The sequence below is a fragment of the Chrysemys picta genome, chromosome 12 (assembly GCF_011386835.1).
Source record: "Chrysemys picta bellii isolate R12L10 chromosome 12, ASM1138683v2, whole genome shotgun sequence".
Taxonomy (NCBI): Eukaryota; Metazoa; Chordata; order Testudines; family Emydidae; genus Chrysemys; species Chrysemys picta.
The window spans coordinates 4,282,558-4,300,543 of record NC_088802.1 but is presented as its reverse complement, the minus strand read 5'-3'; the positions used below and the strand labels follow the sequence as shown (position 1 = coordinate 4,300,543).

The 17,986-nt window shown below is 58.5% G+C and overlaps 1 protein-coding gene and 1 long non-coding RNA gene across 2 annotated transcripts; both read right to left on the bottom strand.

The window, feature by feature from the left end:
• Positions 1–2,496: 2,496 nt before the first annotated feature.
• On the bottom strand, positions 2,497–7,978 carry LOC135974694 (uncharacterized). Its single transcript, XR_010591805.1, has 3 exons — positions 7,795–7,978; positions 6,921–7,055; positions 2,497–2,592 (listed from the first exon to the last, which is right to left on the bottom strand). It is a non-coding gene; the product is annotated as an uncharacterized LOC135974694 (long non-coding RNA).
• Positions 7,979–8,991: 1,013 nt separating this feature from the next.
• Positions 8,992–13,468, bottom strand: LOC112060699 (killer cell lectin-like receptor subfamily B member 1). Its single transcript, XM_065563143.1, has 6 exons — positions 13,374–13,468; positions 12,328–12,417; positions 11,415–11,591; positions 10,564–10,718; positions 9,894–10,006; positions 8,992–9,211 (listed from the first exon to the last, which is right to left on the bottom strand). Exons 1-6 carry the CDS (start codon positions 13,459–13,461, stop codon positions 9,088–9,090), a joined length of 747 nt encoding a protein of 248 aa, XP_065419215.1. The 5' UTR covers positions 13,462–13,468; the 3' UTR covers positions 8,992–9,087.
• Positions 13,469–17,986: the final 4,518 nt, after the last annotated feature.

Genomic DNA, 17,986 nt, shown 5'->3' with positions numbered 1-17,986 from the left:
TTTAGGGATAAACTTTCGTGGGTAAAAAACCCCCTTCTTCAGATGCATGGAGTGAAAATTACGAATGCAGGAATTATTATACAGGCACTTGAAGAGAAGGGAGTTACCTCACAAGTGGAGAACCAGTGCTGACAGGGCCAATTCAATCAGGGTGGATTTGGTCCATTCCCAATAATAGATGAGGAGGTGTCAATTCCAGGAGAGGCAAAGTTGTTCTTGTAATGAGCCAGCCACTCCCAGTCCCTATTCGCTGGAGAGGTTTTTGCTGGGGGCTGTAGGTGACGGCCAATGATGTTCTGTTATTTTCCTTGTTGGGCCTGTCCTGTAGTAGGTGACTTCTGGGTACCCGTCTCGCTCTGTCAATCTGTTTCCTCACTTCCCCAGGTGGGTATTGTAGTTTTAAGAATGCTTGATAGAGATCCTGTAGGTGTTTGTCTCTGTCTGAGGGGTTGGAGCAAATGTGGTTGTATCTTAGAGCTTGGCTAAATTCGGTTGTATCAGACAGGGCCTGATTGAATTGGCCCTGTCGACACTGGTTCTCCACTTGTGTGGTAACTCCCTTCTCTCCATGTGTCAGTATAATAATGCTACATCTGTAATTTTTACTCCATGCATCTGAAGAAGTGGGGTTTTTACCCACAAAAGCTTTTGCCCCAAAAAATCTGTTAATCTTTAAGGTTCCACCGGTTAGGGTGACCAGACAGTAAGTGTGAAAAATCAGGACAGGGGGTGGGGGGGGGGGTAATAGGAGTCTATAGAAGAAAAAGACCCAAAAATCAGGACAGTCCCTATAAAATCGGGTCATCTGGTCACCCTACCACCTAGGGTTACCATATTTCAGCGAGCAAAAAAGAGGACGGGAGGAGCCCCGCCCTAGCCCCGCCCCTGCCCCTCCCACTTCCCGCCCCCCCCCTGACCTCCCAACCCTCCCCCCGTTCCTTGTCCCCTGACTACCCCCTCCTGGGACCCCTGCCCCTAACTGCCCCCCAGGACTATCTAAGCCTCCCTGCCTCTTGTCCCCTGACTGCCCCAACCTTTATCCACACCCCCACCCCCAGACAGACCCCTGGGACTCCCACGCCCCATCCAACCACTCCCCACCCACTGACAGCCCCCCCCCAGAACTCCCAACCCATCTAAACCCCTCTGCTCCCTGTCCCCTGACTGCTCCGATCCCTCTCCGCACTCCTGCCCCCTGACAGCCCCCCCCCAGAACTCCCAACCCATCTAAACCCCTCTGCTCCCTGTCCCCTGACTGCTCCGATCCCTCTCCCCACTCCTGCCCCCTGACAGCTCCCCCCCAGAACTCCCAGCCCCCTACCCCCCCCGCTCCTTGTCCCCTGACTGCTCCGATCCCTCTCCCCACTCCTGCCCCCTGACAGCTCCCCCCAGAACTCCCAACCCATCTAAACCCCTCTGCTCCCTGTCCCCTGACTGCTCCGATCCCTCTCCCCACTCCTGCCCCCTGACAGCCCCCCCCAGAACTCCCAACCCATCTAAACCCCTCTGCTCCCTGTCCCCTGACTGCTCCGATCCATCTCCCCACTCCTGCCCCCTGACAGCTCCCCCCCAGAACTCCCAGCCCCCTACCCCCCCCCCCGCTCCTTGTCCCCTAACTGCCCCCTCCTAAGACCCCCCCCAACTGCCCCCCAGGACCCTACCCCCTACCTGTACCCTGACTGCCCAAAACTTTCTCCACTGCCCCCAAAAAGCCCCCCCTGTTTCTTGACCTCCACCTCCAGAACCTTCCTGCCCCCTGACCTCCTTACCCTGCTGCTCAGAACAGAGTTGGGCTCTGTGCAGCCGAGCCGGACACGTGGCTGAGCTCCCGAGCACAACAAAACCCGGTCTGGCCCTGCACAACAAAACCCGGTCTGGCCCTGCACAGTGTTGCCGGACTGGGCTGCAAGGCAGCTGCTGGCTCAGAATGCAGGGCAGATCCGGCTCCTCTACAGCTGCTCCCGAGTCCAGCCCGGGACTTCCCTGCAGCCCTCCCAGCCACTCTCTGCTAATCCCGGACATTGTGAGTGCTTTACAAATTCCCCCCGGACGCTATTTTTAGCACACAAAAGGAGGACATGTCCGGGGAAATCCGGACGTATGGTAACCCTACTACCACCGGACTCCTTGTAGTTTTCTGTATGACATTGTTATTAAAATCTTCATGGCTGCGTATTACCCTGAACGGCCACTAGATGTCGCTGCCCCATGCACAGTCCCAGTTGAGGCAGGTACATTCATGGCCTGGCACCGAGCGGGGCTGGTGGCTAGATCGGTGCAGCCAGCAGGGGGCGGCGTGTCCCTGCCCTGCAGGATCCCCAGGGGCTGGGACGGCAGCTGGGTTCCCACTGGCCGTGCCCGGGGTGGAGGGCGGCTCAGAGACACACGAGCTGGGGTTACCTGCTGGGCTGGGCGGGGCCGGGTGGCACAGCTGGGATCGGAAACGCTCCAGGCAGGTGCTGCATTCTGCTGTGCTGGGGTCTCTGCTCCCGGCTCCTTCGCTCCCAGGGGCTGTCGCTGTATCTCTGCTCCCGGCTCCTTCGCAATCAGGGGCTGCCGGGGTCTGTCCCTTCTTTGATACCAAGTGGGAAGCTGCAAAGCAGTGTCGGTGGGAGGTCAATGTGATGGGGGGTTGCTTGGTAAAAGCACCGGCACAGAGCCCCATGGAGACACAGGGCCTGACCTAAAGCCCGTTTAGCTCCATCTCCTCTGACTCCTGTGGGCTTCGGAGCAACCCCAAAGGGACATGGTCTAAAAATGTGGCTGGGATTGAAAATGGGGGGTGCCTAAATCCATTGGGCCTTTTACAAACCCAGCCAGTGTTTGTATCTAAGTTATCCAGCCTCCATCAAACAGTATCAGAACCTCAGAGTCTTTGCTAGATTCTCCTCCCAACCCCACTCTGTGAGGCAGGGCACAGGGCTGTTATCCCCATTGTACAGGTGGGGAAACTGAGGCACAGAGTTCCTCACAGTGGCGAGGACCAGCCTGGGTTCTGGGCTAGGCACAGGCCACCTGACCTGCTCCTCTGGGGCTGCAGGTTCAATACAGTGTAGCCCTCCTCACTGTGTGTCCTGCCCTGGTGAGCGAAGGTGCCGGGACCAACGTGGGCGGGGGTGTGAGATCACACAGGAAGCCAAGACTCTGGGCTGCAGCCACGTGGGCATCAGGGTGGTGGTCACAGCGTCCGGCCTCAGGGGCTCTCTGCTGCTACGGAAGTTGATTCAGACAAAACCGGGCTCCCAGACGCCTCCCCCTCCGATGCAGCCACCCTGATCCCAAGGTGAGGGGCACAGCCTGTCTGTTGTGGTGTTTATCTGGCCCCTGTCACTTGCTGTCTCTGTCCCTCACCCACATTCCCTGTGAAGAAGGGGAGGCTCATGGGGACAGATTATTCAAGGGGTTTAGGCACTTAAAGCTGAAGAGGGGCCCCAAGTGGGGTTTTCAGAAGCACCTAGGCCCAGATCCTCGACAGGATTTAAATACTTAACTCCCTTGGGTGTTGGGCACCGAAATACATTTGAGAACCTGGGCCCTAGGAGCCCAATTCCCATTGACTTCAATAGGCGTTAGGCACCTAGTGGGTTGGTTTTAGGCGCCTAGATGCATTGTTAGGTACCGAAACCCCTGTGGAATTCCAGCCTTAAGGGACCAGCCCAGGGTCACTCGGGGAATCAGTGGTAGAACCAGCTGGCTCACGGTGAAGGGGTGGGAAGGCTGGGTGGGTCCACGGGGCGGGGGCCTGATGAAAAGCTCCGGAGGGCCTGGGGTGCAGAGTGGGCGGGGAGCGCCCTCCCACAGGACTCGCTGTAGGTAAGCCCAAGAAGCGGACGATAAAGCTGCCCTCACCTCCTGAAGCACACGCCGGGGAGTACGGAGGCTGGAGAGCCCCATGCTCTGAGCGAGCGTCAGGGGATCCGCCCAGTCTCCTCCGTCGTACGGTCCAGGAGGTCTCCGAGTCTGGTGACTTCTGCCAGGACCAACCTCTGTTGCACAAGTTACAGGAGGTTGCTGGGTAAAATCACCAGCAGAGACACAGGGCCTGACCCAAAGCCTGTTCAGACGCTGATTCCAATGGGATTTGGAGCAGCCCCAAAGGGCCAGGGTCTAAAAACGTGCAAATTGAAAGTCTGTGGGAGTTTGGTGCCTAAATCCCTTGGGCCTGTTTGCAAACCCAGCCAGTGTGTGCATCTATTTAAGTTACCCAGCCCCCATCATGGCAGTATCACAGTACCTCACAGTCTGTACTGGATTTAGCCTCCCAACACCATGAGGCAGGGCACAGGGCTGTTATCCCCATTGTGCAGGTGGGGAAACTGAGGCACAGAGCACCTTGAGCTGGAGAGGACCAGCCTGGGTTCCAGGCTGGGGACAGGCCACCTGAGCTGCCCCTCTGGGGCTGCATGTTCAGTACCATGTACCCCTCCTCACCCTGCGTCCTGCCATAGAGATTGGAGGCTCGGGCTGGGATATGAGAACGCACAGGAAGCCGAGAGGCTGGGCTGCAGCCCTGTAGGTGTCAGGAGGGGGTCAGAGCATCCGGCCTCAGGGGCTCTCTGCTGCTACAGAGGTTGACGCAGTCAGGAAAGGGCTCCCAGCCAGCCATGGGCCCCCTTCCCCCTCCACTGCAGCCTACAGCTGCCCTGAGACCAGGGGGAGGGGCACAGCCTGTCTATCGAGGGGACTGTCCGGCCAACTTGTGATCTGTGTCCCTCACCCACAGTCCCTGTGAGGCAGGGAAGGAAGACAGGGCAGGTTAGTCAAGGTGTTTAGGCTGCACCTAAAGCAAGAGTGACTGGCCGCCCTGAATGGGGCTGGACACTCCCGAAATGCAAGTTCAAGTCCCGGGCCTGGATTCCCTGCAGTGTCACTTGAGGCTCAGGGACAGCACTAGCCTCTTTGGAGGGAGGGGGGCCTTAGCCCCACCCCATGGCCATGAGTCCCCACCCTCTGCTCCGCCTCATCCCGCACGAGGCCCCGTCCCTCCACCTGCCCCGGGCAATGTACCCCAGGGTGGGGACACGGGCTGGGGGCTGCTCTTGGGTGGATCCCTGCAGCAGCCTGTGCTCCCTGGATGGCTCTTACGCAGCCTGGCCGGGGGACGGGGCCATGGAGGGGGAGGGGATCCTGCATGTGTCCTGCTTTTCCCTTCTGCAAAGGTGCTCACCCTACCAAAAGCTGCAGAGACGCACGTAGGCCCAGCTCCTCAAAGCTATTGAGGGTGTCTAACTCCCTGGGCCCTAGGTGCCTAATTCCCATTGGCCTCAAGGGCCTTAGGCACCTGGGCGCTTTAAGAAAAAACTCACCTGACCCCTCTCTGCACCGTAACCCCTGTGGCAATCGAGTGCTAAGAGACCACGCAGAGAATCTATAGTCGAACCAGGAACTGGGCACAGGGCTCCTGCATCCCAGACTAGCACAGGCGGGAAATGGTTCGTTTTTCCTTTTCCTTTTGGACCCTTAAGGGGGGAGATTGCGGCGGGGAGGGGGGTCATGGGACTGAGCTGTTGGGGGGTTTTTACATTTTTTAAAAATTTTTATCATTTTTTGTAAATGGGGGGAGGGATAGCTCAGTGCTTTGAGCATTGGCCTGCTAAACCCAGGGTTGTGAGTTCAATCCTTGAGGGGGCCACTTAAGGATCTGGGGCAAAATCAGTACCTGGTCCTGCTAGTGAAGGCAGGGGGCTGGACTTGATGACCTTTCAAGGTCCCTTCCAGTTCTAGGAGATAGGATAGCTCCATTAATTTTATTTTTTTTTATTTTTTTTTAAATTGTTCATTGTTTTTCTTTAACGTTGGGGTTTCTCCTCCATGGTTTGGATTTCTTTATTTATTGGGGTTTTTGTTTGTGTTTTTCCTGTCTTTGATTTTTCCTTCATCGTGTTTTTAACTGTTTTTTTTTGGGGGGGGGGGGGGCGCCCCAGACGCTCAGAACCAGGATCCTTGGGTTGCTCTTGAACTATTTGCTCAGTCCCTGCCTGAGGGCCTGAGCCTCTGACTATCTGTTTGCTGCCCCGCCCTAACCCAGGGCCGGGGCGTATACGGTACTCCTTGTGCGGCCCTGCCTGGAGGTCTGGGCCACAGGCTGGGTGTTCCCCAACCCAGCCGAAACGGCGTAGCGAGGCGGTGTGGTGCCCCACAGAGGGATGAGCCCCGAGTGGGTTCTTGTACGGGGGGGGGCAGGTTTTTCATTTATTTATTGTTTTATGTGGGGGGGAGACATTCAAGTAGGGGGCGGGGGAATACATTTCCCCCCCCACTGGATTTTTAAAATGTTTTAACGTGACTTTTGGTTTTCATTTTTTTCTTCTCTCCCCACCCCACTTTTTTCTTCCCCATCTTTCCTCTCTTGCAAATCATTTTCAGAAAGAAAAAGGTTGTTGGGTTTTGTTTTGTTTTTAAAGGAGGACGGGGAAAGAATTGTGATCAAAAAGAAAGCAAGGGGGTGTGTGGAATTGATAAACAAGAAAAGAAACATTTCCAAAATGATTTTGATAAACAGTTTTGTGTTGAATTTCAAGGTAGAAAAAAGGCCACTTTTCTACTACACGACGTTTTGTTTGGAAAAATATTTCACCCAGCTGGAGAGACAGACAGGACTGTCTGGTGCTACATTAACCGACTGAGAAGTGAAGTGTGTGGAACATGCCCATGTCAGAGTGAAAGATCTCACACCTGCATGCTCGGAGTCTATCACCGGAGCTGATGGCTGGATCCTGTGTATGGGACACTTCCCCGGGCCGTGAAAGTGGGTGTGGGACCAGTGAGTACAGGGGACACTGGGGGAGTACAGAACACACAGGGCCCGATCCTGCGTTCCTCAGGCAGAACTCAAGGCAGGGGGCGTGGGGCACACCGGATCTGGCGTAATCTCAAGTCCCAGAGACCGGGACGCAGGGAGTCTGTTCCCAGGCACTTACCCACACGGCTCAGCACGATCACAGTCAAGATCAGAGAGATGCACCCGGCGCCCAGTGCCACTAAGCAGTGTCTGTACCCGCGGAGATCAGGAGGGGGAGCTGGAACAGGGAGAGTTGGGGACGCAGGGTCAGCAGCTGCGGGGGAAGGATCAGGGGTTATTTCACTGCTAGCATTAGAGGCAGATCCTCAGCTGGTGTCACCCGACCCTGCTCCACGGAGCTCAAATCAGGCAGATCAATTGTCACAGACACACTTTTTCTATCCTTAACTGCTCCTGGCCAGATCTCCGCCGCTCTCAATCTGCCGTAGCCCCAGTGCAGTACATGGGGCCAGATCCCAGCTGGTGAGAATTACTCCAAGTGCACTGATTTCAGCAGAATTTCTCCTGATTTACACCAGTTGCAGATCTGTCCCTTTGACATTGCAGGGAAAAACAAACTCCATTATTGCGACAGCAGTGGCAAGAGACCCCAGCTGAGATCCGGGCCCCGTTGTGCCGGGCGCTGCACAGACACCCAGCGAGAGACAGTCCCTGTCCCAGCTGAGATCAGGGCCCCGTTGTGCCGGGCGCTGCACAGACACACAGCGAGAGACAGTCCCTGCCCCAGCTGAGATCAGGGCCCCGTTGTGCCGGGCGCTGCACAGACACACAGCGAGAGACAGTCCCTGCCCCAGCTGAGATCAGGGCCCCGTTGTGCCGGGCGCTGCACAGACACACAGCGAGAGACAGTCCCTGCCCCAGCTGAGATCAGGGCCCCGTTGTGCCGGGCGCTGCACAGACACACAGCGAGAGACAGGCGCTGCCCCAGTTGGGACACAGATCTGATACCATGGCGGGGAGGGTAGAGGAGGGGAGGGGGTTACAGTCACTACCTTGGTTCCCAGCTGCGGACAGGCTGCCCCTCTGGGGCCACGGGTCCAGCCCCGTGTCGCCCTCCTCGTCCTGCATCGTCCCCAGGCAAAGCAGCAGTCGAGCTCCCCAGGGCAGCGGGGGTAGGGCAGGGCTGCCCTCCTGCTGCAGCAGAAGCCTCCACACCTCTGAGAGAGGCCCAGGTGTGAGACCTCACAGGAAACTGAGTCACTGCCCCCGGACACGTGTGGGCGGCAGGGGGCCGGTCAGCCCCACCGGCCTCAGCTCCGCCCCCCTACTCAGCCACAACAGTACTCACAGCCAGCCACGGACGCCCCACCCCCTTCAGCTGCAGCCGCCCTGATACCGGGGTGAGGGGCACAGTCTGTCCAGGGGCTTCTCTGGCCCCCGTCACTAGAGCCTCTGAGCCCATCCCCCCCAGCGATGGACTGAACCTCTACCACCCCGGGGGGGTCATCGTCCCCTTTACACAGCAGCAGGGACTGTTTCATGCTCTGTCCCCAGGCAGATTGTCACACGGCAGCCCCGAACCCCCCACGTCCCCAGATCTGCCCTTTCCGAGTCCTGCGCCTTTCAGAAACCTCCTTACGGTGGAGCGGAGGTTGCTGGTGCCCCCAAAGCCTGACTGTGCTCAGTGCAGCTGCCCCCACAAGATCCCCCCAAAAGGGTGTTGACGTGGCCAGGAAAGCAAGTCCCAGATCTCCAAAGGTAGGAGGGTGCAACCAGGGCTCCCGTGTGGCCCCGAGCCCAGGGCCCCAGCTCCTGTGGACCATTAGCACCTGAGTCTGCGGAGAGCCTGAGCCAGTCGCCCTGACAGGTGTGAGCTGCCCCGAGCGGAACTGACCCAGCAACGCTGCCTGAGTCTGCCGAGAGCCTGAGACAAGTGCGCCGAGAGGGGGCAGCTGCCCCATTGTTACAGTAGGATTCTATCCCCCGCTCCGGGAGGGGAGTGGGGTCTAGTGAGTCAGAGCTGGGGGGATGGGTGTCAGGACTGCGGGGTTGTCTCCTAGCTCTACGCAAAGGGTGGGGGTTAGAGCAGGGGGACTGGGAGTCCAGTGTTGGGAGCATAATTCCTAGCTCTGCAACTGACTGTCTGTGCAACCCTACCCGGGTCAATTCTGCTATCAGTGCCTCAGTTTCCCCATCCATGTAATGGGGATGATGAGTCTGACTGAGTGCTGGGTGGTGCTTTGAGGTCCTCACATGACAGGCACTAGATAACGTCAAATATCTCTCATGATGCTTTTATTGATAAAAGGCTCCTTGCCATTGTTAACGGGCCAAGGATGCCCCACTCAGAGCGGGACGGCATCTCTCTGGCAAATCCACTGACGTACAGATCTGCAGGATTCAGAAGAAATCCGATTCCCCCACAGCTCCCCACAGTGGTTCCACTCACCCCGGCCTGACACTGGGAACCTGCGGGACAAAGGAGAGGGCCCCTGTCAGTGCGTGTGGGTCCATCACACGCAGTCGGTAGCGGCTCTTCCCTGTTCTAACGGGATCCGCAGCCGTCGTCTCCCCCAGCTCTGCCCTGGGGGCTGCACCCTCTCCCCAATGTCATGGCCCTGGCCAGGGTCTCGAACAGCCTCTCCCTGCCCAGAGCCCAGGGACCTGCTCCAGCCTCATCCTCCCTGCTGGGCTAGACCCTGTCCACCTCCCTCCCCTACTCCGCGTCTCCTCCCCACCAGGCTGGGCTGATGCTGCCCCCTCCTGGTCCCCTCCTGCCTCTCTAGCTGCTCCGTCCCCCCCCCCCCCCCGCCCCATTGTCTGGGGGATCCCCAGGGCTCTGGCCTGGCCCCTTTGCTCTTCTCACTCCACATCCTGTCTCTGGGCCACATGCCCCGCCCCCAGGGCTCCAGCCACCATCTCTGTGCTGGGGGATGCGCAAATCTCTCCCTGCCCCATGCCTGTCTGCTCCCACCCAGCCCCCCTCTCAGCAGGGCCTCCCAGCCCCCCTCCTGGGGTCTCAGCATCGTCTGACACTGAACACAGCTCCCCCTGAGCTCCCGACCTTCCCCCCAAACCTCCCCCATCCCTGGCCCTGGCCTCTTCTGCCCACGGAGGGGAGGGAAAGTGTTTGACTCAAGGAATCACTCACTGGGTCTGATCCAGCCAGGAGCCGTCCACCCAGATCCAGGCCTTCTCCGGGGAAGAGACGGACAGTCCGACCCAGAACTGATTTGAACCTTGTGTCAGGTCCTTTATGAACTCCTGCAGTGAGTGTGTGACAGGTAGATGGTGACTAGACGGGCTGTTGGGGATTTGTCTTGTGAATCCAGGTTGTCAACAACTTCAGGACCAGAACGTCTGTCTATCTGTCCATCTAACCCTATACACACCCATTATCCATCCCCATACATCTGTCCCCATACACACCCATCTATCTATTCAACTATCCCCCATACACACCCATCCATCCATCCATCCATCCATCCATCCATCCCCCGTCTCTCTGTAGCCCCCATCCTCACACACACCCAGCGCCTCTCTCCAGCTGAGCTGTGTTGGGCACACCCCAGAAGGGGGAGGGTACCGGTAGCTTTAAGCTGCTTTTGTGTGTCCCTGATCCTGGGCTAGTGATTAAGGTTGGGATTGTCAAAGCTGCCTAGAGGGTGTGGACACCCCATTATCAACAATTAGTGTGAACCAGGTGTCCCAATCCCTTTGAAAATCCCAGCCCTATCATGTAGCCTATGCGCCCTCGGACTCTGTCCCCAAGGCCCAGCCCTGCAGGGGCAGCTCCAGCAGGAAGGTATCATCCCCTTTACCAGCTCCTCCCGGTCCCGGATCACCAGCAGCTGGGAGCCCCTCGCTGAGCAGTCGACACGGCTCGCGTTCCACGTGTTACGTCCTCTGGAGAACCAGTAGCACTTGTCCCCGCGCAGCTGCCAATCTGTGGGGCAGAGTTTGCACCCGGGGCCCCCTGCAGAGAGACAGGCGTCATTAATGCTCTGAGCGCTCTGGGCCTCATTCCCGGCTACTCCCTTCCTGCGACTGGGGCAGGAACAGGGTTCAAATTGGTTTGAGTCCCCTTTGTGCTCCATGAAATCTGGGCTGGGCCAGCCCAGCCTGTCTCCTGGTTTCAGTTAGAGCACATACTTAAAGTATGGACCCACTTTCAGGCCCCTTTACACGGCCAGAATGGCCTAGAAGGGTCTTGAAGTAACTGGGAGGAAGGGGTGGTGTTAAGATGGGAACAGGGGGGGAGGTTGTGGCCCAGGGGTGATGGGGACTGGGAGGGGACATGGGGTCCAGATGCCAGGGAATGGGAGGGGCTGGGACCATAAGACAGTCTCACTAATAACATGTGAAACCTCCCCCCACACACACACACATTGAAAAAAAATTGGTCAGCTTTGTATTACATTGTTATTAAAATCTTAATAGCTGGGTATTACCCAGAATGGCCAGTAGATGTCGCTGCCCCATGCACAGTCCCAGTTGAGGCAGGTACATTCATGGCCTGGCACCGAGCGGGGCTGGTGGCTAGATCGGTGCAGCCAGCAGGGGGCGGCGTGTCCCTGCCCTGCAGGATCCCCAGGGGCTGGGACGGCAGCTGGGTTCCCACTGGCCGTGCCCGGGGCGGAGGGCGGCTCAGAGACACACGAGCTGGGGTTACCTGCTGGGCCGGGCGGGGCCGGGTGGCACAACTGGGATCGGAAACGCTCCAGGCAGGTGCTGCATTCTGCCGTGCAGGTGTCTGCGCTCCCAGGGGCTGTCGCTGTATCTCTGCTCCCGGCTCCGTCGCTCCCAGGGGCTGCCGGGGTCGGTCCCTTCTCAGACACCAAGTGGGAAACTGCAAAGCAGCGTCGGTGGGAGTGAGGGCGACCGGTCAATGTTGTGGGAGTTGCTGATAAAAGCGCCAGCGCAGAGCCCTGCGGGGACACAGGGCCTGCCCCAAAGCCTGTTCAGCCCCATCGCCACTGACTCCAATGGACTTCGGAGCAGCCCTAAAGGGACACGGTCTGAAAAAGTGTCTGGCATTGAAAATCACTGGGAATTAGGTGCCTAAGTCCCTTGGGCTTCTTTGCAAACCCAGCCAGTGTTTCACGCATTCTCACCCTCAAACACCTCCCACAACTGGCTGCGTGGGGATGGCCAGACTAAAGCAGGCCTGGGGCCCATCTAACCTGGTATCCCATCTCCAAGGGTGGACAGCCCCAGCTACTCCTGAGCAAGGGGCAAGACACCCCCTAGTGGGCAATGAGAACTTGCCCCCGAAGTCAGACCCTTCCTGCCCATCAGTTAGGGGTTGATTGATGCCCTGAAGCAGGAGGGTTTATAGCCCCTGAGAAAGCACTTGGGTACTTCCTGGCCCTCTGGCTGGTCTCGTTCCTCTTATATGTGTCCAGATCCTTCACTGAGCCCTGCTAAGCTCATGGCCCCAGTGAGATCCACACACTAATTGTGACAGAGCATCAGTTTTCAATGTGCCGCCTCTCAATGTCACTGGCCGTCCCTCCCCCAGTGTCGGATCCACGCTGCAGACTGACGCACCCCGACAGATAAAGTTACAGCCTTTGGTGACTCACCACACACCGCCAGCAATAGCACAACGACTGCCTGGATGAGATTCCCAGCCCCTAGAGTGACCTGAAGCCAGCCAGGACACTGACGGGAACCTGTAATGAAACACAAGCAGAGCCGGGCTGAATTAAGGCCCAGCCACTCTAGATCCTGGCCTCAGGCTCCAGCTCCAGGAGTCAGGTGATTATACCAGGGTCTCAGCTTTCATTTAGAAGGGAAAGATTGTTTTCAGCCCTCACGGCTGGGGAGAAAAGATTGAAAATGTGACCCCAAGTGTTACTGATACAGCAACGCTGCCTGAGTTTGCAGAGAGCCTCCACCGATGGCTCTGAGAGCAGGGCTGTGCTCCATGAATCGCAAGAACCACTGTTTTTGAAACTCTGCAAACCCCACCTGAAACCCTGGTTTCTATTACCAGATATGGGCAGGAAACGAGGTCTAGTAGGTTGGAGCAGTAGGGCTGGGGGCCAGGACGCCTGGGTTCTAGCCCCTACTCTTGGAAGGGAGTGAGAATTAGTGGGTTAGAGCAGTGGGGGCTGGGAGCCAGGATGCCTGGGTTTTATCCCTGGCTCTGGGACGGGAGTGGGGTTTAGTGGTTACAGCAGGATGTGTCTGGGAGCCAGGACTCCTATGTTATATTCTCAACCCTGGCAGAGCAGTGGGGTCTAGTGGGTCAGAGCACTGGGGGAGGGGGCTGGGAGCCAGGACAACTGGGCTATATTTCCAGCTGGGGGAGGGAAATGGGGTATAGTGGGTGTGTCCTTATGAAAGATTTTTTCCCCCCCGATCCGTGCCTCAGTTTCCCCCATTTGACCCACCTTTTTGGCTTCCAGAGGGGAAAGCTCCCCGTGAGCGGTCCCACTCTCGCTCTGTCACTTGGGGGATCCCCCACGCTCTTTACCTCTGTCTTCGGCGCTCCCCCACCCTGTGATATAGCCACATGGCCAGACTCTGCCGTCCCCTGGCCTGTCTCTGGGGTCCCAGCCCCGGCTCTTCCCCTGCTGCCAGGAGATGGAGCCCGTAGGTGAGAGGAGTGGGTTGAAATCCCTACCTTTGTTCCCGGCTGGGGACGGGCCACCCGAGCCACCCCGCTTGGGCCGCAGGTTCAATGCCGTATATCCTTCCTCATCCTCCATCATGCCCGAGTGAGAGGATGCAGGGAAGTCGTGGGCAGGGGGAGAGGGGCTGGGCTGAGATCACACAGGAAACTGAGCCGCTGGGCTGCAGCCCTGTGGTTGGGGGGGCCGCGGTCAGAGGATCTGTCCTGAATTTCCTCTCTCTGCTTTGGCAGATGTTGGCTCGGTCAAGCGAAAGCTCCCAGCCAGCCCCGGACACCCTCATCTTCCACTCTCTGAGGGGGATCCGCTGCCCTGACACCAGGGTGAGGGGCGCAGTGTCAACAATCTGAGCTCTGTGGACAGGGTCAGAGCCTCAGCAGGTGCCGCTCAGAATCAGTCCCACTGAACGACCCCAGGCTGGGATCGGGCCCAGCGAGCGCCTGAAAACCCGTTATAGCCAGAGGGAAACAGCTCAGAGCGCTGGGATGAGACAAATCCCCTCCTGGGCCTGCAGTTCCCAGCTGCGCCCCTATGTGGCAGCCCGCCATGGGGAAGGGGAGAGCACGGGGTGTGTGACTCCGGAGTGACAATTTGCATGGGATCCCGGTGCCAAACGCCACCCGCCGGTCAGGGGGGCCATGACACTTCCCTGTGTCACCCAGCAGGGGGTGAAATGTCCAGGACCAGAATAGCCATAGACAGGCTGTGCCTCTCGCCCTGGCATCAGGGCGGCTGCAGGGTGCATCAGGGTGGGACAGGGGCGACCATCACTGGCTGTGACCAGCCCCTGCGCGCCTGTGCCGACTTCTGCGGCAGCAGCGAGCCCGAGGCCGGACGCTCTGACCAGCCTCCCTCCCCCGCCCCCCAGCTGCAGCTTCCTGTGTGATCTCACACCACTGCCCCTCGCTGCCCTCCCCCCAGCACCTGCCCCACAGCTCCTGGCTGCCCCTCCCCCCCCCCGTCTCCTCTCTCTCCGGCACAAGGCAGGCTGACGAGGGTCCCCAGCACGGAACCTGTGACCCCAGAATGGGCACGTGGGTGTCCTGTTCCCAGCCCGGACCCAAGGTACCAAAATCCATCCCCCCCTCGCCTACATGGGCTCCGTGTCACAGCAAAGGGGCAGGGTGGGGGCTGCCACCCCAGGGCGGGGAACAGGGGGGAGAATCTGGCTGGAGCCGGGATAGCACTGGAGATGGGCCAGCCTGGACTGGGAGACGGGGAGCAGCTGATTCTACAGACCCGACCCCTGCGCCTGGGAGTGACCTGACTCCAGATCCCAGCTGGGGGGAACTGGCCGTAGCTCCATTGGGGTCAATGGGGCCTGATCCCAGCTGGGGGGAACTGGCCGTCGCTCCACTGGGGTCAATGGGGCCGATCCCAGCTGGGGGGAACTGGCCGTAGCTCCACTGGGGTCAATGGGGCCGATCCCAGCTGGGAGGAACTGGCCGTAGCTCCATTGGGGTCAATGGGTCAGATCCCAGCTGGGGGGAACTGGCCGTAGCTCCATTGGGGTCAATGGGGCAGATCCCAGCTGGGAGGAACTGGCCGTAGCTCCATTGGGGTCAATGGGGCAGATCCCAGCTGGGAGGAACTGGACGTAGCTCCATTGGGGTCAATGGGTCAGATCCCAGCTGGGGGGAACTGGCCGTAGCTCCATTGGGGTCAATGGGGCAGATCCCAGCTGGGGGGAACTGGCCGTAGCTCCATTGGGGTCAATGGGGCAGATCCCAGCTGGGGGGAACTGGCCGTAGCTCCACTGGGGTCAATGGGGCAGATCCCAGCTGGGGGGAACTGGCCGTAGCTCCATTGGGGTCAATGGGGCAGATCCCAGCTGGGGGGAACTGGCCGTAGCTCCATTGGGGTCAATGGGGCAGATCCCAGCTGGGAGGAACTGGACGTAGCTCCATTGGGGTCAATGGGTCAGATCCCAGCTGGGGGGAACTGGCCGTAGCTCCATTGGGGTCAATGGGGCAGATCCCAGCTGGGGGGAAGTGGCCGTGGCTCCATTGGGGTCAATGGGGCAGATCCCAGCTGGGGGGAACTGGCCGTAGCTCCACTGGGGTCAATGGGGCAGATCCCAGCTGGGGGGAACTGGCCGTGGCTCCACTGGGGTCAATGGGGCCCGATCCCAGCTGGGGGGAACTGGCCGTAGCTCCATTGGGGTCAATGGGGCAGATCCCAGCTGGGGGGAACTGGCCGTGGCTCCACTGGGGTCAATGGGGCAGATCCCAGCTGGGGGGAACTGGCCGTCGCTCCATTGGGGTCAATGGGGCAGATCCCAGCTGGGGGGAACTGACCGTCGCTCCATTGGGGTCAATGGGGCAGATCCCAGCTGGGGGGAACTGGCCGTAGCTCCACTGGGGTCAATGGGGCAGATCCCAGCTGGGGGGAAGTGGCCGTGGCTCCATTGGGGTCAATGAGGCAGATCCCAGCTGGGGGGAACTGACCGTGGCTCCATTGGGGTCAATGGGGCAGATCCCAGCTGGGGGGAACTGGCCGTAGCTCCAGTGGTGTCACCGCTCTGTGCTCCAGCTGACGGGACGGGGCACTGGGCTGATTTACACCAGCTGAGGATCTGGCCCCCTAAGGGCAGAATCAGGCCCCGACGTTGCCCGTGAAATTTCTGCCCCCGACGCTCCTGTCCCGCAGCGTCTCCCCCAGTTCTGCGCCGGTCCCCACGGCTCCAGCACGCGGCTCTGGCTGGGATCGTGCTGAGCCGGGTGGGGAAGTGGCTGGGGAGAGACCCCCACGTCAGACTCCCTGCGGCTGGGGCCCTCTGCCTAGGACCTGCCCCACTGACTCCAAGGCGGTGCTCTCGTCTGCAGCCACCGCCCCCTGAAATGGGAGTGCGGAGCCGGCGCTCGGGGCGGAGGCAGCGCGGGGAGCAGTGTGGCCCCCGTGCCTAGAAGCCGGACCTGCTGCTGGCCGCTTCCAGGGCACAGCGCGGTGTCGGAGCAGGTAGCCTGCTGTCAGAGGCCCATAAAGCGCCGGGCTCCGCACTGATGTCTCTGCCCTGGGGAAGAACGAGCCCATTGCAGTGTGGGGGTGAGAGATCACAGAGCCGGGCTGTTCTCTTCCTGGCCAGGCACAACCCCCAGGAACAATTCCTGACTGGACAACGTGTGAACAGTTCCACACGCACCCTAACCACCGTGCTGAGCTTCAGGAAGATACAAAGATTATTTGTTTGACATCAGCAGTTAGAGACCCGGTGCCTCCGATTGACGCTTAGCAGGAAATGGTGAGACCCAGATTCTGGGCTGCACAGAGTGGCAAAGGCGGCTTTATGCTGGCTTTGCCCTGGGGCTGGCAGGGCCCCAGACGCTGCTTGAATTTAAGGCAACTTCTCACATCCCAGAATAACCAGAGTACAGAGCGCTCCACCCACTCTCCATCCTCCCCGGTCACTGGGGGTTGAGTCAGAGCAGTGTGGGGCTAATATGCTGACCCTTTGCTCCAGGGGAATTCCCAGCAGGGGAATCCAGTTACTTTCCAGTCCCTTTAATGGGACAGGAGCAGCATTGCCAACCCAAGTGTTCAAAAATCATGAGGCGGGATCCCCAAAGCCATGAGACTGACTTTAAAATAACAACTGTGAGGATGTTTAACATGTTTTCTGGGGTCATAGCTTTTAGGCGGTCACATTGACAAGTTTTTTCTCAGCAACCATGAGGGCTAGAATCTTATGAAAGACGAGAGTCTGTTGTAATCACCTGACTCCAGGAGCTGGGGCATTAAGAAAAACACCAGATAGCATGAGACTCTCAATAACATTGTGGAGTTGGTCAGAATGCCGGAGTGCTCTAGGTCTGGAATGCGGCTGAGAATCAGAACCAGAAGCTGCTAAATAATAGAGTCGGTTGAAAATCACAATTTCCATCAGATTGGAAATTCTGCTATTTTGACATTTTTCTATCCTGATTCAGGTCAAGAAGTTGTCACGTGCAAACTTGTCACTGGGTGGGGGATGTCATTTCTTGGGGTAGAATTCCCAGCCTGCACCACCTGCCCAGCGCCCTGTGCAGGTAGTAGAGAGTCCAGAGATGGTGTGTAATGTGTATTTGCTTTAATTTTTTTAACTAAGGATTTCCTGATGCGCTATAAAGGTCCCTCTGACCACTGGATCCGCCTCCGGAGGGAACTGGACCAGCCAATGGCCCCACATTCAACAACTGGTGGGTCCCTTTTGCTTCAATTAACTCAGTAAACGTTGCAGTTTTCATTTCAAACAGGACACTGGCCTTGTGGTTACCGCCCGGGGCTCTGATTTGAGAAGTTGGGGCGCAGTGCCTGGCTCTCCCGTAGATTTGCCCTGTGACCTGGGGTGAATTGCTCAGGGCTGGATTTTCACTGCTACTAGAAGTTGCTCTAACAGTTGTGGAGTTTTTTTATTTATTATATTAGTTGTTGTTGCAGGTTTCCAATAGCGGGAGACGGACCGTGTGTTTTTCTGAGCCACAAGGCTGCTCCAGGGACGGACGCTGGATCTGCAGCAAAGCAGTGGAGAAACCAGAAGCCAGAGCAAAGTGTCTGTACCCTGGATGCAGCAGGCGTTGGTCCTTTAACGGGGCCGTCCCTAGCACCTATTGGCCCATTTGGGGGGATT